The sequence below is a fragment of the Nipponia nippon genome, unplaced genomic scaffold (assembly GCF_047370975.1).
Source record: "Nipponia nippon isolate SJK-2023a ecotype South Korea unplaced genomic scaffold, ASM4737097v1 scaffold_1, whole genome shotgun sequence".
NCBI classification, from domain to species: Eukaryota; Metazoa; Chordata; class Aves; order Pelecaniformes; family Threskiornithidae; genus Nipponia; species Nipponia nippon.
In genome coordinates, this window is record NW_028262290.1 from 48181781 (window position 1) to 48207573 (window position 25793).

Genomic DNA, 25793 nt, shown 5'->3' on the forward strand with positions numbered 1-25793 from the left:
TTTTAAAAAGCCTTTTTCTGATACCAGACTTAGAAACTTGTCATCCAGTTCTTCTGAGATTAGTTAATCTGGATATGCAACTGAAAAATTCTTCTCCATTTTATAGAGTGGGAGGTTCACAGACAAGTCTTAAACTTTTCACTAACCTATCCATCAAAACTGAAGAAGCAAAATTTAAGGGAAAGCTACTGATTTGGTGGTCTAGCAAAGAAAGCTAGTCCCTCTGTATAACTCTATTGTATTTACACTGAAGCGATGTTGCGTACACTATGGTTACTATACATATGATACAGAAGTAAAATGAGATAGATACTATATTTCAGTATTTTGCTCCTTCAGATCATATTCTAAGCCACGTTAAGGTATTATTAGAATAACAGAGTCCAGTAGAGCTGTTTTTGTGGGAAAATAAAAGCCAGATTTAATTAAGATTATAGAACCATAAAGACTTTTTCAATTAAGACATTCAAATAAACTTTCAAAATATCAATGCAAAATACATTGACATATGAAATAACAATTCTCCACATTGCTTATTAGCAAATTTATATTGCTCCCAAGTGTTTTTTTCTTTTAATGAAGGACTTCAGCTACCAGTGTCAGTGATATAATACTTGCTGTTGCCTCCTCACATCACAAAGCTTCTAAGACTTTATTTTCTTGTCAGTATTAGAAAAGAGAAGTGGCATGGTATATTTTAGCCCTCTTAATATAACCTGCCATTGGAGACTTAAATGGTAGTCATAGTTTGGCACAAAAATCTGACTAAGAGCTCCTGGTTGTCACTGAAGTCCTTTTAGATTTAAGTAAAGCTGTAACGGTAATGGAGAAAAGATGAAGCCAACTTCTTCCTGGGTGACAGTGTCAATGCGGCAAGCGCTGGCTGTGGCGAATTGCTGGTCATGCTCCTCGCCATGAGAGTAACAACATGGCAGGCCGTGGCAGAGTGTTTGTTTTACTGAGAACTTCAGAAAGCGATGAAAATGTGTTGTGTTTATATGATTATTATTTATAACTACTGATGATGATTGGAGAAATGATTGAAAGTGCTGTTTTGTAGCGCTCCTTGAATTACATGCAAAGTGATGCATTTGAAAGTGCTTATTTAGTCTTGAGTTGACTAATTATTAATTACATTCTTTTCCTGTCTTGTCAGTAAGGGGCTGTTAACCCAAATCTACTTATTGTGGGAGATCACTCAGCAGTACAGTATTTTAACACTTTTTTATATGACATTAACTCATGCTGGTACTGTATGCACACAAGGATCCCCTCTCATTGCTCTGCTCGGTAATCAGATCTCTCTCCAAAAACATTAGTATCTGTTTGTACACTTGTGGTGCTAGGTGGAGAGAAAGAAATAAATTCAAAGCTAACTTCAACTTTCCCTTCACTGACAAAAAGTCCTGCGTTTGACCTTGAAACGGGGCACCCTTCGGAGATCCTCACACACATAGGAATCCCTGAAATTTTAGCGCTATTTCCTAGTTATAAATAATAACAATATTCTTGGTGAGTGGCAGCTGACAAGTGTTGGTGCAAATGGTGGTTTTGGCAGGAAGGGGCGCTGGCAGAGGCCTTACTGACTGGAGTACTGCATGGTGCTGTACTTTGTCACTCTTCTCCGGGAGGTGCTGGGGGACGCCGTACCCATTGCCTGGCCAAGGTGACATTCGCCGCTGAGCACCTGACCCGTGCTGCTCAGGCTCCCCAGATTTGCCCCCCCTAGGCTGCTCATCCCAGACCCTGACACTACCCTCTCGGTGACTACCACGTTGTGGGCGTTTGATAACTCCGCAGGAATATTTATTAAGCTGCCTGGCATGCCAGAGGCAGGCCTGAACACCCTTTCTGTCACCACCACATTTGACCCATCTACCAAATCAGGAATGCTCAGAGAGGTCGGGAGCCGGGTGTTAGGTGCAATTACTCTTTCCGTGACGATAACGTTGGACCCGTCTGTGAGATCGGGGATATCTAGCATGCCACGCAAATCAGAGGCAGATGCAGGACCAACAACCCTTTCTGTTACAACAACGTTGGATGCACGCAGAGGATCAACACAAAGAGAGGGGGAGCCGGAGGTGTAGGTCTCAGTCACCGTCATGTTGCCGTGGAGCAAAGGATCCGGCATCGGCCTCGGGGGCTGTATGGTTGACGCAGATGTGTAGGTGTTTTCAGTAACAACTGTTGTAGTGCCAGCCGGGGGAGGCATAGGTGCACATCCGTTAACAACGATGGTGGTTCCAGGTGGCGGGAGGTTTAGATCACTTTCAGGGTTTGGAAAGGTGACATTAATGCCTGGCCAGGGTGGGCTGACATCAGGGAAAGGTTCGATCTCTTTGCCCAGACAGATTTCTGCCAGGGTCTTAAATTTTGGTCCTAATGTATCCAAATACGTTTCATCTGTATCTTCTCCAATAAAGCTGCAGCAACCCACAGAGCCAACAGGAGTACCGACTCCTTCATGATCATATATTAATAGGCAGTCATTTGCTGGCCGACCTTCATCTTCATCTGCATACACAAATGCTTTCTGTAGTTTGCAAAATCAGAGAAAAAAGCAGAACAGAGTGACTTTTCATCAGGTTTTTAACCACGAAGACTCAAACTGTAGTAAGGGTTCCCTAACCACAGTAAGGCTCAGCTGACTTGAAAAACAGGGTATCAACTGGACAAATTATATCATCAACATTTTTGTGACCTTGAAATAAGTTTATTCAAATGTTACTGATATTTTATTCTTGTTTCTGCAAACACTTAGCATCTCAAATTTGGTCTGCTGTCAGTTGGTCCGACTGTGGGATGAAGGGAGAGAGCGAAAGGGATGGGGGAATGAATGTACTCTTTGGGCAGCAATATCTGGATGAAGCAGTAGGAAGAGGAGCAAAGCAGGATGGCAAGGGGAGCAGTGGAGAGGCCAGGACAGAAGGGATGGGACAGAGGGTTGGCCACAGCGAGGAAAGCTTGGTGAGCCCAGAGGGGAGTCCATGCTGAGCAGGATGGAGATCACTGATTTGTGATGGCCGTGGGGATGGGGCGGTCAGTGCAGAGGGATCAGGCAGGAAAGAGGAGAATTTGAAGTGAGTGAGGGGTGATGTTGGAGGAACAAGGAAGGACAGAAGGGGAGCCCTGCGAGGGAGAGGCAGAGGGTTTGGAGACTGAGATGGTCAGTAGGAGGGGTAATCTGTGGGGGCCTACGGCTGGCAGACGATTAATACATAGTGCTCCCAGCCTAGGCAGAGTGATCACGGTCTGGGAGAAGTCCACGCTCGGGACTTCAGAACTGCTCTGTCCTCTCCTCCGCTGAATCTTGTTCAGATTTTGAAATAGAGCAATCCTTATGTATTAATTGATATTTTGGTGACATATGCAATTATAGTATTTATGCCTCACAATTCATGCTAATTATGAAAATATATCCCATTCATGCATTAATCATGTAAACTCCATAGCATTTTTTTATCCCATATGTAAAGGCTAATTAATATGTTGCCAATTACAAAACTGCATATGTGTCACTTGCAGTTAACAAGTCGTTTAGGGAACAGAAATGGCAATAAAAATAAGGAAGAAAGTGAGCTGGTGTTCACAGTTCCTTAAGGGTTAAAGTCATTTCATTAAACGAGCTGTACAGGAAGTACGTGTGAACAATTTCACAAAGTTATTATCTATTTGTACACTGGAAAAGGAGGCAAATATATAAATTTATTGGTCACTTAGGAAGCTGAAATAATTTAATTGCTCGCTACTCATAACTGCACTGTGTCCATCAGTTTTACAAAAAGGCTATTGAGCAATCAGATCTACTACGCCAGCAGCTCAAAAGCAGTACTACTAGTGTCATAGTTTTTCCTACTAGTACGGTCAGCTTTGCTCTCACACCAGTCTTGTATCATGGAAATTTCAATTTGAGTGGAGTTATTTTGGATTCCCACCATGTAATTTGGGGAGGAGAATCTAACAGTAGGCTCACAGATACAACACAAAGAAGATCAGGTAATTACCTCAGAGAAGTAGTTGTCTAGGAAGGCCATGTTCACCCCTCCTTCTCGATACTCTTTTATTGTTCCTCCAATTGACCCTTTTGCTTCCCCCGTTCCAGAAATTCCTCCAGCTGTTCCGTAACCAGTACCAGTGCCATAGCCAACCCCTGTAGTTTCTTCAACACCAGAAGCTACTACTCCTCCTCCTCCATACGTGTTTGTATATATGTCTGAAAACAGAAAAAGCTATTCTTCCTGTGCTCTGCGAAAATTTACACAGAATTTGCCAGTTGTTTTTACAAATAGTACAGTGACACTACTGAGTTTCTAAAGGTATTTTAAGACTAATTTTGGTCACAGATCCATGCACAGGTGCCAAACATTGAAACTGCAATAAAAATTAAGAGCATATTAGCAGATGTCTCTTTTATTCTTCAGGCTAGGCAGCGTGTGCATATGTGCTTTAGAAAATCAATGATTTACTTGTGTAATTGACTGGAGAGATTCATCTGTCTGGTGTACATATATGCTGTCGTGGGATTTGCATTAGAAAGTCAGATGATGCTTATGGATATTTATGCAAATACATAAATGTGTATTTATGATGACATCGGGGTTAAAATTGTTTTACTTTAAACTCTTTTCTAAAAGAAATACCTTTGTAACTCCTTTCACATTTTCTAGTCATTAGATTGTTAAGGTGGATTTGGGAGAACAACAATGAAACATAATAACCACCAGTGTTCATAATGCAGAATGAAAATGACCTTTATAATAAATTATAAAGTCATACTTACAGGTTTTTATCTTCTCCAGATTTTTTCATATATGATAACAAGGAATGAGTGGTCTTAAATATCAGCATGTAATATAATAAACCAATTGCATATAGTAGTCTTGACTATGATTACATTAAGAAACATAGGCTAAATTATAGTTTTTTTCATCTAATCTCATCAGTCTCAGAATTTGAACCAGGGGCTTTCACCATAATGGTACTGAACAGTGGAAATAAAGTAAATCACATGTGTAAGTCTTAAACTTTTCAATTGTCACAGCAGCAGAACTTCCCTGAGAATGAAGACTCTTAATTCATGTTTATGCCCCAAAATGTTCTCTTTTGATTTTACCTTAAGGATGAGAACATTTTTGAATAATCAATAGTCAAATTTGTCTTGCAGAGTGACATTTCTTCCTGTCAGAAGCTAGTGAAAGTGGATCAGTGCCAGCATCCTTCCTTCCTTGTGGAGTAAGGAACGGGGAGAAAGAGAAGGTGGCACTGCACAGCTTGACTTATTCTCTATGGCCATCGAATTCCTGGGGGAACCTTATCTCAGAAGCATACATTTATTGTGCTATGTACCAGCTTTCTGTCTAGGCTGATGCACAGATGGTCAGTAATTAACTGGCTGCTTGACAGGTCCTATTCTCCCTTGTGGGAAGCAGAGCCTGGAAACTGGGAAGAACTGAACCTTTCACCACGGAGTTATGAAGGAAAATTTGCTTATTCTGGCCTCAAGATTGATTTCTACTAAAACTGGTGTCTTGAAAAGACCCTCCCTTTGCTAGCTGGAATGATAAAGAAAAATTGCCTGAGATTTGAAAGCCTTGGCAGATATTTCAAAATAAATGTAGTTTGCAGAAGTGAATCTGCTCAAAGGCTCATCAAAGGCTCATCCTTTATTCATACTGGAAGTCCTACTAGCATCAGTTTGACTATCTGCAGATGTAAGATTGGAAGGGTTGGGTTATAGCTGCGAAACCAAAGTTTCACTCCTTGAATCAGAAGACATGTAGTTCTGAAAGATAGCTTTATGACAGCGCACATAGAAAATTTTAGGATCTGCTTACCAGAGGGCTCACCAAAATCACCTCCTGCAGCTGTTGTTGGGGCAAGAATGTGTGAGACATCCTGGAAAACAACATTTTGACTCCTTGAATGATGACTTTGAAATTCCCATATGAAGACCAAGACTTTGTGAATCATGTTAAGGAATTAGCAGTCTAAACTGTTAACGATAGCTATTAATTACCATCCCCACTTAAAAAAAAAAAAAAGACTCCATTCAAGTTTTTTTCATTGTCAACATAAACGGTGATCGGTGAAGATGGTTTGTGTTACTTTGTCCTACTTTGCACTGAAAAAGCTTGCTAGTTCTTGTGTTTCAGCTGAGGAAATAGTAACACCAAACTGTTGGGCCAAGCTAAGCGAACACAACTTAAAACATACAAACTCCATCTGCAAATGTTAATTAAGAATCACCTTTCATATCTGCCTGGCAATTATTGACAATGCCAGGCTTCTTTTAGAATATGACACAGTGCTACAATTACTTTCATGCTTCTAGTCAAATGCAGTCTTTTCTGTAAATATGAGTTACTAAATATGTAACTCATGTAATATTTAAATATGTAACTTTTCTGTAAATATGAGTTAAATATGAGGGTTTTAGAAACATAGGATGTACTGACCCTGTCTTCAGGCTGTGCACCTTCTATTCCCCATGGATGAATTGCCCCTTCTGTGCATTCAGGTACAGGTTCAAATCCAGTTCCAACTCCAGCTGCAGCGCCAGGTCCACAGCCACAACAGTCGCTCATTGACATCAAAATTGGAATCACTTAACAGGAACGAAACAGGTAACAGGGATTTAGGTTGTCTCTTCCTCACAGGAATAGCTGCTTTTCCCAGAGGGCAGGTGCTCAAGAACTTTTGAAAATATGTCTTTTAAAATGTTTCAAACCAAGCAGCCTGCAAGTCTGGCTTTCAGAATCATTAGCTGCTTTTGGAAATGTATGTATTTGGAAATTCAGAATAATTTGTACCTTTCGTTGTAGCAGAGCAAAGCGGGGGTGGAGTAGGGCTGTTACTCTAAATTTATGCCTATATACCTGGGAACAAACTTTCATCTGTCTCAGCTAAATGAATATAAGTTGCATACATATGAAAATTAAACAAATAGAACCAGTCTTGCTATGTATAGCATTCAGTGATATTCATTCTTGATATATAAGCATACATTTGTCTCTTCAGATATTGTAATTGAAAAGAAATACACATTAGTAATAATAGACATATGAGAACCAGTGGAGAGATATCCATCTGGCTACAGTAATCTTTGGCTAAGGCTCCAATTGCATTTTTCACATCACATATACATAACGCTTGATTTGAAAAAACAATAGAGGCAAACCCAAACCCTAGTTTTAACAGATGATTACATAGAGTGAGTCAGGTTTCCCAGTGTGCTGTATTATGCTTAGTTGTTTCGAGAACTCAGTGTTGGAAATTTCTGAATGCTTTAAACGCCGACATTGAAAACATTGCTCATTTTAGAAAGGCACTGCAGTATTAATTCTGTCTGTCTTTAGGTCCTTAACCTAGATGGCTAAGTTAGGAACCTCAAATCACTGCAGAGGGAGTGGAAAGAGAGTTGCCTACACCAGACTAAGCAGAGCATCTAAAACTCTCAGTTTAACATTAAAGTGAACTGAAGAGAAAAGGGGAACGGGCTATATAGTGTACAAAGTGCTAGCTCACACTGCATGACTAAGGACATATTTACTCCAGACTAGGAGAGGAGATTTCCAAAGGGAGAAAGACAGTCTGTCCTGTAACATTAATCACCTGGGAACTACAAAAAAAGCAGTCTTTTGCAACTTCAAAATTTTGTGTTTGTTGATTCCTATTAATCAAAGATCAAAACCCAAACCAAACCCCCCTCCTCAAAAAAATAAGGAAAAAAATCCATTTCTTCTGGTTGTGTAGTCAGTATTTCTGCATTGGGAAATTTTAGATGTTGAGTGCTTGATGCTTAGGCCATGAAAGAAAGATGATCACATCTGATTATGGTGGTCTGAGAAGTAATTGCTTGCATAAAGTTTAACTTGAGTCATGAAACTCATATTTCTTAAAAAATACTAGGACATCATTCATATGAATGAATGATCTCATTTGATCCCGTTATCACAAATGCTACTTGTTTTTAATAGATTTAATGTTTGGCAGCAATAGCCAAAATGTTCAAAATTGAAGATGATTATATTTATTGTTCTACTACTGAAATCTGTCTTTTAGTTCAAAGGAAGCCTGTTCTTTACATCTTTTCATACCCAACTTGGAGCTGATACTTGCCCATTTCTTTTAGTAATGAAACGGAAGTATGAATTGCAAAGTGTAAGTTGTAAGTGACACGGACAGCTCTTGCCCCAAATCTTTTCATAGAATCATAGCATCATAGAATCGTTAAGGTTGGAAAAGACCCTTAAGATCATCGAGTCCAACCGTTAACCTATCACTGCCAAGTCCACCACTAAACCTTTTGAATTTTCTACTAACATTTTTACCCTGTCTGACGGTCTGAGAACTGGATAACACCTTAGGAAAAAAGCCCTAAGTCTTAGGAAGGAGATAGATAGTTATTTCTGAATGAAATATGTATATAAATATGTAGAATATAAAATATATAGAAATTCTTATAATTTCAAAGACAATTTTTTCTCTGTCAAATGGCCCATGGGAGCCAACAGGTTAAGAACCAACCAGAAAACTCACCTTATTTTAGAAGAATTAAAAAAATACACTTTTTAGAAAATTAATAAAATGTTGTCTGAATTTTATACTTACAAACAAATATTAATCCACCAAGAAACATCAGGCCAATGGCAGCACCGCTAAGTGTTGTAGAAGATCGGAACTTTCTGCCATAATATCCATCATAACTCTCATCAGTGCTTGTAGTAATATCTTCATCAGTGTATTCATCAGTGTATCCATCAGTGTATCCAGCAGTGTAAAATGGCCTATCTGTCTTTGCAACAGTGCCTTGTTCAGGCTTACCATCATCTCTGCCACCACCACCGATGATAATTACTTTTGTGGCCCCACTGGTGCAGTAATTACGAATATCACACTGACAAGCTTGCACAGGAATTATATGTGGTTTAGGGCAGCGTCGGCCTTGGTTATCTCTTACACTGATATAGATCCTATACATGTAAAAGTCAATGTTTTGACTAATTAGTTCTGCAGAGGAAGCTTTGGGAAAAAAAAAGAGAAAAATATTTAGATTAAGGTATTGACTATAAATACTGCACAAATCTGTAATTTTCGTGAGTAATGTTCATAGAACAGAATGAAAACTAAGTTTTCCCATTCTAAGATCTTCAGTTACTTATGCGTCTACAGTACTTATCCAAAGCTGAAACTTATGATATTCATCTATGCTAGTTTTTCCTTTTGGAAAACCTGAGCCAGATCAGTCTAGTCATCACTTTTTAACCTGAGAAGTATAAAAGGGGCAAATGCAGGTTTTTATATCTGCTGCTGCTTTTCCTGATTTTTATTCTCACAATGGTGAACATACAAATTGCAAGTTTTATATGTTTTTTTTCCCTCTCAGAAGGAATTTACATGTGTTTTTCAAAAGTCTTTTCAGTAGTTTTAAAATATTTAAAGCTACACATTTACATTTGTTAGAACAAATAGGAGACACAAGAGTAGTTGTAATTGTGATATTTACCATTTAATGTAGTCTTCTATGCATACAGTAAGTTATGCAAATTCTGTCATTTAGTAATGTATGAAATTTGATTAATTCATTAGTTTGTTATGTCCTGTTGGAGGAAACTGGAAAAACTCCACTGGGCACTGACTAAAAACGTTTTTAGAAATACAAGTAAGTACAATTTGTACAATAAATTGCAAAAGCTGTAATCTTTATTTGCCATTTTCATATGCCTCTCATAAAAGTAAAGCTCTGCCAACTAATAACTTTATACTCTAATAAATAAATTTGAGAGTTTTGTCATATGCTTAGAATTTTTTAGATAATATAGAAATAAAAATGCATCAAATTACTCCTTTTGAATTACCTCATTAGGTTTAGACCGACAGAAGTGCTTATCATAGCTACACTCAAGTAAAGTACAGTTTTGCTGCTCTATTTTTATCAGTATATTTTTAGTTTCTTTTAAAAGATGATAACTAGATAAAACACATGTAATGATTCTGATTCTAGTTCTAATATGACTTTTATATATATATATACACAGACATATATATACACATACATATATACATATAGATATATGCAAATCCAGAGCAACTCCTTGGATTCATATGAGCATAAAATCACATTTAAGTGAGATTAGAAAAGATTCTAATAACTGTTTTGTTTGTTTTTAAAAGGTTATCCTAATCTGTTATCTTAGATAAGAGCTTATTACTATGGTTTATTCTGTTATAAAATGTAGGTTAATTTACCATTTATTGATCTGATAATCCATGTAGTTTGAGGTTCACCATGTATGCTGAATGTAAAAGGGGGAGCATATGTATAACCATCCACATGCTTTGCTGTGATAATCACTGATGGGGAATGCATACATACTTTCCTTAATTCAGTATTAATGGTTGGGCAATTGGCATTGATGTCTTGCATTGAAAGCACAATGGTGCCAGTAGCAGTATATCGAGGAACCCCTGTAAAAAGAAGATATGTGTGGTCAGGAGGGAATACTGATACTATAAATAATGCAGTTCAGGTGGGAAAACCAGAAACAGGAAAAAAACATCGAGAGAAATCTGGAACAAAGAGAGTTTTGTTTCAGAAAACTTAATCTATTTTCTTACCTCTGGTGATAGCCAGAACCTCTGCTCTGTACTGCCCATTGAGCACATAGTTTGATTCCCAGTCAATAACTTTGTTCAGTGTGATTTCACCAGTGTTTTGATTGATTCTGAACCAGGCAGCTGGATCACGTCCTATACTATATCTGTATTTGGTGAAGTAAAAATACTCTGCATTATGTTATGAATATATGTATTACATATTAATTTTGAAAATAATATTTGTCACTTTGGAATATTTTTCTTTAGGCTGCACTAGGTGCTATTGCATTTCACCCTTTGTTCAAGCAAAATTCCTGTAGACTTCAAAAGATGTAGACCAGAAAAATAATTAGGAATAAAGTAAGAAGAAGTCCATTATATTTTGAAAGTGGTATCATAGTCTAAAAGTAAAATTTTTCTGGACCCTGTAAACCTTTACTAGAACCCCTGTTGATATCACTAGTTAAATCTACAGCTCTTCCTATAATGTTCTACTGTTGTATTTGCTAATGTATTTCTCTGTTTTATGAAAATTTTTCAAACCTTTGTAAATTGGATGTGTTTATTTCTACATACATGAAAAAGCAAATTATGGTCCCATTAATTATCATTAATTTCAGCAGAAATATATGTCAAATAATTTTTTTTCTTTTTTTGCTACAGAATGAGCTGGTAGTGACCTCTTCTATTCTGATTGTATAATATTGCCCATTATTGGGGTTTTCTGCTTGTGTTTTTAGAGACGCTAACAAATTCCCTATTTGTAGCAAACATTTAAAGAAAAAGTATTCTTAGGTTGGGTTAGAAAAAAAATCTCTTCTGATTTATTTAAGTTACAGCCTGTTAGAAAAATTATATTTTTTTTTTTTTGTGCACAAGGCTAAGGAAAGTAGGTCAGTAAACAAAAGCAATCATAGCATAAAAACAGGCTGAAGCATATACTATTCTATTGCTATTATTCTATTGCTAATCTATTAACATTTTTAAGCTGTTTTCTAAAGCACCCTTTGAAATACCTATTCCTCATCCCACTGAAATCTCAATTAAAAGAATTATTCCATTCAGGGAGTTAAGCAGAGCAGAGCTTACACAACATTTGATGCAATAGCTCCAGTGTCCTCATCGATGGCTGTGTATGTTCCCACAACATAATTCACTCTTGCGCTTTCTGATACAGAAAACACAACTGAAGATGGATGAAATCTTGGTGGTTCTATCACATTCTTTACTTCTATTATGAGGGGTGTTCCAGACATTTGGAAGTCATGTGCAACGGAGTGGTGGAAGGGAGCTACGTTTCTGACACCAATAATCACTGAGTGAGTTTGGAGCTGCTCATAATTCAGTTCCTAAAAGATAAACCACAGAGAACTAGATAATAAATAAAAGTATCTTTAATTTTATTTAGATACTTTCTATTTTAAAGGGTTGACTGACAATGTTTTTATTGCTTGTTTAATTTTGTTAACAATTAATTAAAACTATTTTAAGATGATTATTTAAACAGTTGAATCACAATATTTATCCATACCTTAATTACTCTAAGGATTCCTTGATTTGTAGCTCGATCTGTAACAATTTCAAAACAGTTATCTTCATTACCAGATATAAAGAAAAACTCTGCTAACCAGTTGTCTGTAAACTCTTCGTCAGCATCCAGAGCTTGTATTCGTAGCAGTTCTGAACTGAGTGAATTTTCTGAAATACTTGCTGAAAACTGGAATGACACATAAATACCTGTTAGCAAACACTAAAATATGTAACGTGAGGAAAACAGAGCTGACTGGAGAGATTCTTTTGAAGGATGACCTGCCCACAGTCCATGCCAATTTAATAAAAAATGAGTGTTCTGGTAAATTGTGATTCTGGTTGCAGATCTGAAGAGCTGTATCACCTCAAGTGTTTGCAGAAGCTGCTTAGAGGAAATGGATTTGTGCTTTCTATAAGAAAAGATCCTATAAAGATTGGGTTAATCTACGTACTCTGTCGGTATTGCATGGGTCTGGACACCTGAGTAACTGAATTTCTCTGAATACAGAGAAGTCAGTGTCAGGATGGACTTCTCTGAATGCAAAAATAATCTTTGTGTATGTTATCAGAATTGGTGTGCAAGCGACGGATTGGATTTTGAGCATGCTTCAAGGAAACAACCCTGTTAATCCAGTGGAGTGTTCAAATGTGAAAGTGCTCTACAGGTTAGTAAGGGCTCTGTTATCAACTGGGTTTTTGAACAGGGGTTTAAAACAGTGATGTTGCTTTTGGTATTAAAGACTTACAGAACTTTGAGCGAGAGTTGGGAAATTGTCATTGACATCAATAACTTTAACGTTACAGCTACAAAGGGATGATATTCCATCTGCAGCTCCATCCCGGTCTGATGCCTTCACAACAAGAGTGTAGCTACTGTGTTGCTGTCACAGAAAGATAAATGAGCATGTTAGAAGGACCATTTGTACATCTTAAACGTTATAAATAGTCATGTCTTGCTACTATTTCCTAATGCAGGAATTTGCCTTAGACATTTTATTGTAACATATAGAAAAAATGCATTTCTCCCTTAATTTTTGTATAAACCACAATCTTTTTTTTTTTTTCCCCACTCTCATAACACACATACACCACAACATCATATCATTTAACTTTGGAAAGGGAAATGTTACCTCTCTGTCAAGATAATTTGCAAGATGGAGTTCTCCTGTATATTTATTCATAATAAACATGGGTGGACCTGAAGGTTCCTGACTCTCTATCTTGAAGGCAATTTTAGAATTCAAGTGATTAGGTTCATCTGCATCTGATGCAATTATTTTCATCACCAGTGTGTCTAAAAATAAAAAATAATATTAAAAAAAAACAAATCAGAAAATCTGTTTTGTTCCTGCAAACAACTCATCAAGACAATGCTAAATCTTGGTGTATAAAAATGATAGAATGCTATCTATTCAGTGACATTTACAAAGAAAAACAAAAGTTTAATTTTGGCATACTGATTCTGACTGAATGTTAATGACTTTAAAATGCATTAAAAATTAAGGTCAGATGAAGTAATGCAGATTTTCACTGAACTTCTTTAAGTCACCATAGGGACTATGTAAAAACAGTAAGTACTGAGCTTGTAGATATCCATGTAAGAAATGTCCACAGTTTTAAATGAGAATTTCTAGAAAGTAGAAAATGAGTGTTAGGCACCATTGCCTCAGTGCTATTTGTATGTCTAATGTTGATTGCTGTACTTTTGGCAAAAAGAACCATTTTAGTGGTTTAAGTAAGGGTTTATTTAGTAATATTCTACTGCAACTGCAATACACTGGCTACAAATACAAATATTTGAAATAAAAAAACATGTTTTATATACCCTCAAAGGAAATAAGTGTAGGTGTAATGTTAATTTTTTTTAATGAGAAAGAATGAATTTATTCTAAATTTTCACATCTGAAAGAATTTGCATGATAGTATGGTTAGAAACTGGAACATTCAGCGTTCATGTGTGGGAGGAAAGGGGGAAGGAAGCATCGCTGCTTAATTTTAAGCAATGAGCTCGGGCCCCGGCTCGAATAGCACTTGGAGAAACATCTGTCGCTCCTTCCTCTGCAGTAACCCTGGCCAATATATGTCATTCCCTAAGAAAAAGTCGAGTGAGCACCCCAGGTTTATATTAACTGTATTCTGGGAGCTTCGCTAACTATACTATAATAGGCATAACATAGTTACTTACTGTCCATACTGCTTTCTTCAATAGATCCTGTAAATACAGTTTGTGCAAATATAGGAGGGTTATCATTTATATCCAGAACTCTGACTCGAAGTTCAAGAGGTGGTTCCAAATCTACACCCGTCACTGAGTGTTTAGCAAAGCAACGTATCTAGATAAAGAGATTTACTCATTTTAAAACCAAAAGTGAAGTCAGCAAAGTAACAATCTGAAAAAAATGAATTTGTCTCCTTTTGCTCTCCCTGCCCCACCCCATCATTATAAGGGTAAAAGAAAAAGAGGAGTACTTACAACAAATACTGGGGTTACTTCTCTATCCACTATCGATGTTATATTAATTTCTCCTGTTCTTGGGTTAACAACAAATATTCCATAGGGGGCACGATCGATTCCAACTCCAGAGATGCTATATGTGATTGGATTGTTTTCTTCACAATCTGATCGGATCTACAATAATAGATAATAATAATTTATGCCAGTTTACTGAGGACACCTGCAGGGCTTTTTTCCCCTATTATTAGTTCCTGTGAAAAAATTCTATATAATTTCAATTCTCAACCACTTATCACAAGGTTCAATCAACAAAACCAATGGAAGGCTCTTCTACAAAACAGTGAGCCCAGAGATCCATCTCCCCTTAAGTGCTGGACAGGCTGTCTATTTCTTTTAAGTCTTCTGGCAGGGAAGTGGAGAGAGAAACTTCCAAGAGTATCACACTGTGACTGGCCCGCAGTAAGGGTATGGTCATGGTGAGAGGATAGGAAGACATCTTCTTTGCTCTGTTGCCCACAGAAGTCATGCACTATCCTTGAACTTCTCCTCAAGGGTTTCTCAGGGTGAGAGAGGAAATAAGAATATTGCAATCTAATACACAGTTGCTGCACACAAAGACACTATGGTTGGAGCTGTCCAGGGGGTAGACTGATGGCAATGTTCTAGGAAGCCTTTGGTCACTCCTCAGCAGCCACATGGGTTCACCTTATGAGACTGTCTCAGCAGAGCTGGAAATATTGCAGAATCTTTCTTTTATTCTACATTCATCGCTTTGACTACTCTAAGCAAATATACTTTTAAATCTCTCTGGTTTTATCAGCCTGCCTTTAGAAAAACTTCCTTGTCAGTGAACAATTTTGGTTTTCTTTCTACTTACTTTGGCAATTGGATTCCTCTTAGAATTATCTTCTCCTTCTCTACAAGCTGCAGCAAATTTGATCCATTCACGTTTTTGTCTTCTGAAGGTTTTCCATCTTGCCATTCCATTTTCATCCCATTCCTTTACCTTTGACAGAGAGTTCCAGTATCACATGACCAGTAACCTCAATTCATTTTAAATTAATACAGACATTTAGAATTTCCAACAATAAGGAGAAAAGGGATTTTTATAGATCATGTGCTTTTTTATATGTCTGCGAGTCCCAAACTCTAAGACTGTACATTATTCTAAATAATGTACTATAAATATTCTAAATAATCTACTAAAATTATTCCTGCTGATGAAATACTTGTTTAGGTTCAGGAGAACTTCTCTGGAGAGGGTGAGCAGGTTATTACCTGCAACTGTTTAATATTTAAATATATTTTCAATTGTCAAGTTCAGAAATGTCTTAGCTCAGTATTTTCCATTTCATTTTTGCATTGGTTTACATTTCATTTAATCAGAAAACCAGTTTCTAAAGAAATATATATTACCTCTACATGAAATCCTGTGCTGAAATCCAAGAGTACCTGCAAGAACAATAAGAAGATTGGCATATAAAAATGCACGGCAAAATGCAGTAAGCAAAACCCAACTGCCATACATTGCTATACTGCAGGACTGGAGCAGTACTTTTTCTCAAGTCTATTGCAACAGCCTGTCTAGGCAGTAGCTACAGTATTCCCATAAATGACCTTGTGCAATTCATTTTTTTCTCTATCCATCACTTGAATTCCTCGACAATTAACACCTTCAAAATTAATTCTGTCTTTCAAGGTAGAACTTTGAATTTGAATGGATGTGCCATAGCAAATTTCAAACATCAAAATACAGCTTTTACACAGATTTTTAGGCTGTAACACCTCAGCTGAAGAGAGAAGTAGTTGCAAGAGTTGTTATTAAAAAGTATGTCTAGGAAACTAGAAAAGGAGTATTTATTTATTCTAAAGAATTTATTCTTTATTCTTTATTTTTTCTTATTTAGAAAGTCTGCAGTAGACCTGGAGTACTTAACTATGTAGTTTAACCAAAAATAATGAAAATGTTTTCTTGAAACTTCCCACTGAGGTTGAAAAGATTCAATGCAAGATGGAAAGCCAACTGCAGTCATCAGGCAGATTTCCCTGGAGTGCAGTGGGCTTTGATTTGAGGTCTAGCTATGCAACCAAAGTTCTTAAGTAAATAAAGGTGGCAGGATCAGAAGCAATATGTAATTACTTTAAAATTAAAATGAAAATAATAGAGAATCCTCAATTTCTTGATTACCACAATTTAAAAGAAGGCACAGTTTTGTTAACGGTGTTCCTAAATAAAGTGTGACAATGAAGTTCACTTGGTGAATGTACCTCTTCAGAGCATCTCTTTTGGGTTTAGGACCTGCCTCTGCTCTCTTCAGATGATAAAGGGTGCACAATATGGGATTTGGAGGACTGGATGCTTGCTTCATTCATCATTGGGAGAAACAAAATATCCAGGTGACTCAAAAGATGTTGCAGAGTTTCTCTTTTCTCACCAAATGTGGTTAACAGCTGTAGTTATCAATTTTCCACTTTCCTTATCATTTCCCAGTACTGTTCAATAGCTTTTTTTTTTTGTCTGACATGTTTTATCTGGAGGGTTTTATGTCAGTTATACTTGGATAAAATCCGTGACAATCTTTTTCTCTATGGTAGCTTTACTTCTTGGGACTTTCCTCACTTCCAATTTATTGCATTGTTCTGTCAAGGCTGGAAGATGGGCACAGACTTTTTTCCACGTACTTCATGTTAAAACAACCTCTTACATGCAACAGATTAATGAACAACAGCTTCACCCTCCTTCCTCTCTCTTACCCCTTTTCCCCATTTACCGATATGGCGTAAGAGGTCCACCATTTCTCATTTACAAAGCAATGTCTCCAATGATCTGATCTTGCCCAGAACATTCCTTGAGATCTCGGCACGTAATGGCTACTCTAATCTGCTTCTGAATGAGGGAATTCAGACTGTGGATTGGCCCATTTGGTGTGCATATACCTTGAAATTTATTGGACTATTCATGGACTAAGGATTTTTTTTTCTTGTGTCTTTGAGCAAGCTATTGACATAAATGCTTAAGTACTCTACAGGAAAATAATTACAATACATTCATGTTGTGCTAAAATTGTCAATACATCTTTTATTCTGAGTTTATGTCTTGGTGACTATTTAAATCTTCAGCTGCAGAATGGGGTTCAAATTCACGTGCAGCTGTTAGTCATCTCAGAGAAGGGACAATATCAGACTCCATTTAAACTGCTGGGTTTTTTTCACCCCAGTGGGAGCTCAGGCCTGTCCTTTTATAATCCCCCTTGGAATCTGGGGAAACATGGGAGAGTAGAAGGGGCAGATTACACCCTCACCAGAGAACCTGAGTGGTAAGTCCACCAGAAATAGCGCTAATTCAATGTCTGTTATCAGTTGATCCCAGCAGCAGAGCGGAGCCTCCTTTGGTGAGTATAGTGAAATCCTCTCCACCCTTAAGGTGAAATCCCTTCTGGCATGCAAGCAATTGTCTTGACCCAGAAGAGTATGGGTATACACCTCCCAGTGCGATGTTAGTGAATCTTGTCTACTGTCTTTATCCTGTGGCCTATTCTGTTATTTAACAGTGAAACTAATATCTCACATCCAGCCATATCATTCTCATATTCAGCAGGCCTAACTGAAAAACTGTGTTGAGTATCTCTGAAATAAGAATTATGCTCATAAAGAATTCTATTCATATTCATAAAACACTTGATTTCAGCCTATAGGGAGTTCTGTTTTCAAGCAGTGAAGAATATACATTTTACACTGGAGTTTCATCCTTTGTTTTTGAGCGTCGATAATGGGAATGTCAGGAATTTGTTCCTCAGTAATGCCAGGGATTGTAAATTTAGGCCCCGTATTTCCACACTTGTCCCGTGCTAGCTAAGGAAAAAACCATTTTGCTGTGTGTTGCTAATAGAAGAGAAGTCTTGATGGTTTTGAATCCGGAGTCCTTAGTACAGTTTGTAATACTGTTTGAAAAGGCTGATCCGATGAACTTCATGTCTGCATTTGATATGTCTCTCTCAGTTACTGCCATGTTATAGGAAGGAGAGCAGGCAGACATCAGATAAAGTTGTCTAATTCAGCAGCTAAAGCTCAACAATTCTGGAGTGACATCTATCTAACTTGATCCAGGGATGGAGGTTCCTCTGCCTCCCCAACTAATGTTTTCCACTTCTCCACTATCACCAGCAGTTAGAAGGCTCCCCCCACCCCAGCTGTCTGTTTCTAATATGTCTCTGCAATACAACCCCATTTTTTTATAGTGCTGTTTCCAGCAGAGAAGTGCTGCCTCCTAGCAGCTAACTCCAGCATACTTCTAGGTAGTGAACAAACTTCCCTTCTAAACTAGTATCTGAGTACAGTACTTTCCATAGATTCAGTGATTAATGATAATTAAAGCAATAGGAGCCACTGGAATGTGTGGGATGCATCCTGAAGACCTTGGGGTAGGCAAGCTGATATCAAGATTTGCTGTCCTGCTAGTCTCTGAGAGACTGTGAAAAAATGGAAACTCTGCAGAGAAGCTAGAGGCTTGTTGCACAAGCTGTTTCTGGTTTGGGCTGGGAGAGATGCAGGCAGGAAACATGTTTATGGTGACTGTCGTTTGCACAGTGGCCTGCTTGAAAGCTTGTCTTTTATTATAATGATGCAGAGCGTGAACCTTATGTCCAAAATGATGCCTTAGAGTCACACTGGAGTTATTCTGGATTTATTCGGATTAACTGGGAACAGAATTAGGCCCATAGGATGTGTATGGTTCTTTGCACCTTCAAAGCAATTTACAAACAAGAATTAACTAATCGTTAATTGACTGCCAAGCAATATTATACGCAATTATGGAATCCTCCCTCCTCCACCTACTCAAATCTAAATGACTGAACACGCCTTTAACATCTTCCCAGCATTATTCATATTGGAACTGCTTCTCTCTCTTTGAAGTCAACAGCGGTATTGTTCTTGGCCTGGATGGGAGGAGTGCTGAGAACTCACACACATTATATTAGTCATCGGGTGCCATGGTAGCTCTGATTGTGTCAGCATTTTGGGACTTTTACGTCTTTCTTACTCAGCCAAAGCTCTGACTACTAAAGGGTTGAAATAACAAACCCTTCCCTTTATTCATTCTGCATCTCTTTAAAAAATGATAAATCAGTGCATATGAAATAATAAGAAGCAGAGTTGATACATAAGATAAAACCTCATATTTTAAAAAGAAGCCATTTGATCACTTTTAAATCGAAACATGAATGTGTTTTTGTCCATACTTTTCATTTTCGTAGGTCACTAATGAATGTGCTCCTCCCAATTTAAAGGGGAAGTTTTTCAGGATGATTTTTCTGGCATTTTGGTTTCTAATTCTGCAGAAGTCAGGTGTTTCTATTGCTTCCTGTGTTAGCAACTGACATCAATATTTCTATTTCTGACAATCCATTTCTATTTCAGCAGAAGTATGACAATGCTTGTGTCAGTCAGAAGAATATATTCCAAAGTTTTATTTATTTTAAAATCTGTTTATTCAAAGAACTGACCACTTTGGGAAAGTTTCCACTGAGATTGTTTCTGTTATGCTGTGTCATACGGATATAATGAATTTCCGTACAGTAACTGAGCTTAACCATTAGAAAAATAACAGAAAAGTAATTTCAATACAGGGTGCATGCCATTATCATTCAAATTTGAGTTTTTCAAATTAGTCTTGCTAAGTCTCCTCAATAAATCTCCTCAATAAAACCTGAATTCAAATATGGCTTAGAGTGCACTAGCTGCAAATGCATGTTTACTTAGGGGCCATTTTTACTTAGGAAATATAAAACTGGAGACTTAAGAACCTAATCTTAGGTGATAATTCTTGGATGTGGAATTGCTTTATTTTCTATTTCTACAACAAAATTCTTTGGCAGAAGAGCCTGCAGGTTCCTGGCTACATCCTAGCAGATGTTTTGCATGCATATGCAAGGAGAGGATTTGGCCCCTTAATATTTTTATATGCAACCAAGTTATGAGTAGGAGGTGTAACCATAGCCTAACAACTGAAAAAAAAAAAAAAAGTGTAGATAACACATGGGAAAATGTAGCCAGACAAAAGTGCATATGAGATGTGGTGAATTTACAATTATTAGCTGTCACATGATAGCTGGCAGGAGAAGAGTCATACCTGATCAAACAGGTTATTTCCATAAAACGTGTCTGTGCAAGTATCACAAAGAGAACTCCCTTACTCATGAGAATAACGCCTTTGAAGTCACGTGAGCAAGGGTTGCAGAATCAGTCCCACCAATGGTGAAATGCATACAGAAAATTATTAGTTTCAGGGCTGGTAAGTTTTCTTTTTTTGAAAGTGTAGTAGTGTACTAAAACATGTATAACTCCACAGCAATTTTATTTGATACAACTTATTAGGAATATACTAACCAGACACACCTTTCAGACAGGTGATTTTTATGAAAGATTAATCAAGCTGAAAACCAAGACTGTTTCTCAGAATACAATAAAATCGGATACATAGTTTATAATTTATTTAATCTCTACTGTTTTTTCATCAGCTTTCTATAAAGTGCTGAGAGATGCTATTAAGCTGTACAGGCCACCATGAACACAGGAGAATGCATAATAAGAAAAACAATTCTTTCCTATGGGTAGTAAAAGTTCAAATACTTGATAGTCATCAAAACATAATGGCAGTTTTCACAATTGCTCCTTTTTCCTGACTCAACACATACCCTGCCTCGGTCACAATTGTAACAATAATATACTGAAAGAATGAAAATGTCTCCAGAGTTGCCAAGAGAAGATAAAGCAGTAAAATCTCTTTTGAATGGACAGATCTTAGATACAGTACAGTCAACTTTTTTTTGAACTTCAACACATCAGGCGTATGCATCACCAGGTAACTGAGTAAAAAGAATAGTCACTAATGCTACATGAAAATTCAGAAGTGTTAGTGTGATGTGCAGCATGCCAATCTCAGAGACCTCTGCACTGCATTAAACAAGCAGAAACTCATCCGAACCGTAACTTGCTTTTGCCAAGTTTTGTCATTGTTTGCTTGGCAGCTGCCCTGTGTTGGTTAGATCTACTTTACTGACTGCAGAGCTGTCACCTAAGATTATATGGATTATCTTTTCAAAGTAAGTCTTAGGATTTCCTATTCTATAACAACATTTCTATATAATAGAAATCCTACTCTTTTCAATCTTCAGGGCCTTAAGCCTCTACCTAATTTCAGAAAAGCAGCATAGATGAGTAAAAATAATCCATGCAAAAAACAGATTGCAGGAGTCGAAGTGCCTCCATAATTCTTTTAAGTCCTTTCTGGGTAAATTCCGTGCCTTGATGAACACATTGTACAACTATGCCACTTGACCATAGCCGCAACTTTCCTTTTACAGTGAGAAAAACAAACACGAAGAGCGATACTTTCATCATGGATTCACTTGCTCAGCACATGGTAGCTCAGACGCTAATGCACTACAAGACAGTAATTCTTTGTAATGTGAAATAATAGGCCAAGTCTTGATTTTTACTCAGCTAAGATCTTCACTAAATTTCCTGTTTTTATCTTGACTATAGCTGTGGGATTTGATCAGCTCTGAAGCACTCTTTCTAATCACTTCAGAAAAAGAGATTTGCTCTTCATATTCCCTGAACTGATAAAAAAAAAAAAAGACATAGAACCAAATGATATCCAGTCAAGTTATTAGGATTTTTATAATGATAATACTTTTATTAATAATAGTGACTCCTTAAATAGTAGCCACGGACAACGTCCACCTGTAAAGTCATGCATTAAACACAGAAAGTCACATACTGAACATCAACAGACTGCAGAAAGTCAAAATCAAAAGAAACATTTGTCAGCATTTAATGAAAAAAGAAATTATTTCTACAGAATCTTCAGAAGTACAGTTTAAAATAAGCACAGCTTTGTTTTTTATGCTAAATTTCACAAGATTTTTTGGGGGGGTAGTTTACGCTGTAAAATGTAATGGTCTGCCGAGGAAGACTCAACTGGCATAATCACAGAGTTTACAAATATTGTTTTAAAATCTGACTTACCAATAAAAGGAACAGAAAAGCAGCCGTTCGGTGAGGGAGCCAATCCATGGCATCTGCCTTCTCGGATACAAGTCCAACTGAGTTATGGTTACAAGCCTGTTCCTTTTCCCCTCCCCCCCCCCAGCTCTGGTGTCTACTTAAAAAGACACTCGGTAGATGTCCTTATACTCAGCTCTTCAAGGTGTCTCTGCCTCCCTCTGAGGGAAGCACTGAAGATGCTGTATAACAGAGTGACTTTCCCCACCCCAAAATCCTGGGCTGGTCTCACTTGAAACGCTTGACAACATCATTATTGCTTGCAGGTAAAAGCTAAGAGACACACCTTAATTCTTATTGCACTGAAACCCTTTGTTGGATACTAGAGAGCACGTTTTAAAAACAGAAGGCAAGCTTTGCTGGGAAGATACCGAGTGATTTATAAATTACTCACAACATAAGGAATCATTAAAATGGTAACTTATCATTGCTTTGAATGCAATCACCAGTTTTCTCCTTGCACCAAGTACAATAGAAGACCTTAATGAATATTACTGTAAAGAGTATGGACTTTAAGAAATTATTAGTTTGAATTAAAATGTAAGTCCATTTGTTTAATTCCAGGTGCGAAGAAGTCAGTTCCATGCACGTTGTTCACAGAAGTGCAGCTCTCAGAGCAGAATGGCTTGTCATTAAAGAGGTAATATATTAATTTGGGGAAAAAAATAGTGGTTTATTCATTAGGCCACAAGAATATCTGAAACAGAGGAAGAAAATTTTTCTGCTTTCACCAACTGCAAAGCCTCCTCGTGCCATACCTTCCCCTTCCTATGGGCTGTGCTCTCGCTGACACGGTGGGGAGGGAGATGTACCCATGCTCTGTGCCAGAGAAACTGGAGAGCTGCTCAAAACAACAGCAAGGGGAGGATGTGCTGCACAGCTCACTTCTGGCCTCGTTTTGGATGGCAAGAGCACAAATATGGGAGGGACAGAGAAATCAAAGAAGATTTCCCAATCTACTCAGCAATAGCTTCCTCTGTTTTGCAGCAGAGGCATTGTAAGTCCCTCCTTGCGTCTTTGGGACACCTGAACCACCCTGTAATGGTCAAGAAAAAGAGTGAGCTTCTGCTCTGCCACTGAACCTGGGACGAGGGTGCATGCTTCATCCCCAAAAGTGCAATACAACTGGTGTGCTCCTGAGCCTGCCAAGCCCACCATAGTGCTGGGCATCTCCCAGGACTGAACTCAAGCTGGGAAAAGAGGGCTCAGCACCTCTGGGGTTACTCAGCACCTCCCTGGACGAGGCCCCATGCTCCTGCTGGGTAAGCAGCTTCGCAGCATGCTATGCCTACACGCCGCTTAACATGGGTGCTTGCAGCTGGCTGGGGCTGCCAGAGCCAAGTGGTGCATGTCCCTGCTGTCACTCAGCTGTTGGTACTGAGCTCAACATGCCCAGCAGTGAGTCAGTGAGGCAAAGTGGGAGAGGCATGAAATTTGCTTTTGGATTAAGTAAAAATAAAAAGTTATTTGTTGTGCGTATAAAATATGCATATTCTTTTATGAACCAAAGCACCTTATTTCAGAACTTTTGCTTAACCAAATATTCCAAAAAATGCCAATTTAAAAACATTTTTCCTTCTCGATTTTTCAAACGTTTGGCTTGGAGAGTTTATTTTTTATTTTGCAGAATTTTTAACGTTATTTTTCTATGTTTTTTAATGTTTCATACCATACTGATATCATCATTATTGCAGTAACATCTAAAATATCCGTATTACTAATGCAATAGTCAGTGGTTGAAGCGGGCCGGTATTCTGGCATTTCAGAGTTAGTTCTATACTTTCTATGTAGGGGAAATACATAGAATAAAGGTAAACATGGCTTCAGAATGAGTAGTTCTCAAACTTCTCTACAGACCTTCATAAAGTTGGGTCAGTAGACTGTTTTTGGAGTATCCTTGAAAGAAGATTGATAAAACTTATTTTATTTAGATTATTGAGAAATTACTGCATGTGAAAGCTACATAGGGGCCTTGATAAGAAACCAAGAAAAGCTGTAAGTGTGTATCGCTCAAAACTGCTCCTGGCAGTTCTGAATTTCCATTTTGACCACTGGATAGAAGAACTTATTTCTTGCAAATGTAAAATATGCATGTTCTTTTACAGACCCAAATATCTCAATTTTGTTATGTCAATTTTTGTATTATAACAGAAGATAATTTGATTGACAAAAGATAATAAAATGCCTCAAATGACAATAATAGTGCCAGCAAAAGTGAAAACAAAAGCCCCAGCTGTTACACTATATCTCTCTGTGCCATACCTTGTTATAAAGAGTGCACATGGACTCATCAGAAAAGATAAATAAGAACAATTGTTCAATGGGAAAACTTGTCACGTAATTTCAAATGGGATTTCAAAACAAATGTTCAAACTTTCAAAAATATAGTTGGCACATTAATAATTTTTAAAAATGTTTAGTCTAAACAAAAACGACTGAAAAAGGTACAGTAGTTTGATCTAGCTTGAAGAAGAAATCCTAAACCACTGACCATTACCCTTTGGGAATACTGGAGTTAATAAAATAGAATTAGTGGCATCCACCTAACAGTCATATTGTACTCTTGGAGCTTTTCTCTCCTTTACATTTTGTATGAAGATTTTTGTGTTTTTCCTCTTACCCATGTTAGCACCTTACAGAAAGCAGAGGAAAGGGCCTTGGATCATTGTGTAAACAGAGCTGTATAATTCATAATATAATTGGCATATAATGCAGTTAATTAAAATCTCACTTTTCTCTTCATAGAAAGATTTTTCAAACGTGTTTTGGTGTCTAAAAATTCAGCCAGTCACCTTCTGATATCGCAAAGCCAGCCAAGTTCCTAGTGACTTCCATTTGCACGAGGTAACTAACATGTTTGAGTGTTTCAGAAAGCACCCTTTTCCTATTACAGTGGTCTCATTACTTTTAAAACACTGTTCTTGAGTCATTTTTGAAAATGGGGTGTAAGCTTTTAAGCCTCCAAGACTGCATCATCAGCCCAAGCCTGCAGCTGATTTCAAACCTGCTTCATCCATATTTGATGCAGCCTGCTTTCACACAAATATATATATATACACACACACACTTAAGTCAACTTTCTGAGCATCTCACAGGAAGAAGTTTCATCCTGCACCCCTGCTGGCCCAGTCCCCAATATGAC

The 25793-nt window shown here is 37.6% G+C and overlaps 1 protein-coding gene across 1 annotated transcript; it reads right to left on the bottom strand.

The window, feature by feature from the left end:
- Positions 1–808: 808 nt before the first annotated feature.
- Positions 809–22663, bottom strand: LOC104019807 (desmoglein-4). The gene is made up of 16 exons (XM_009473129.2): positions 22616–22663; positions 16001–16036; positions 15462–15590; positions 14603–14758; positions 14315–14462; positions 13260–13423; positions 12876–13010; positions 12131–12316; positions 11689–11948; positions 10621–10763; positions 10252–10470; positions 8614–9024; positions 6459–6607; positions 5838–5898; positions 4008–4216; positions 809–2536 (listed from the first exon to the last, which is right to left on the bottom strand). The coding sequence occupies exons 1-16, from the start codon at positions 22661–22663 to the stop codon at positions 1580–1582; spliced, it is 3411 nt and encodes a 1136-aa protein (XP_009471404.1). The 3' UTR covers positions 809–1579.
- Positions 22664–25793: the final 3130 nt, after the last annotated feature.

Excerpts from the sequence above, each read along its gene's own strand:
- LOC104019807 (XM_009473129.2), bottom strand. The coding sequence starts at position 22,663 with ATGGATTGGCTCCCTCACCGAACGGCTGCTTTTCTGTTCCTTTTATTG. Across the intron at positions 13,424-14,314 it reads TGAAGAAAGCAGTATGGACA|ACACACTGGTGATGAAAATA; the intron begins GTAAGTAACTAT and ends TTTTATTTTTAG. Across the intron at positions 12,317-12,875 it reads CAACTCTCGCTCAAAGTTCT|TTTTCAGCAAGTATTTCAGA; the intron begins GTAAGTCTTTAA and ends GTGTCATTCCAG.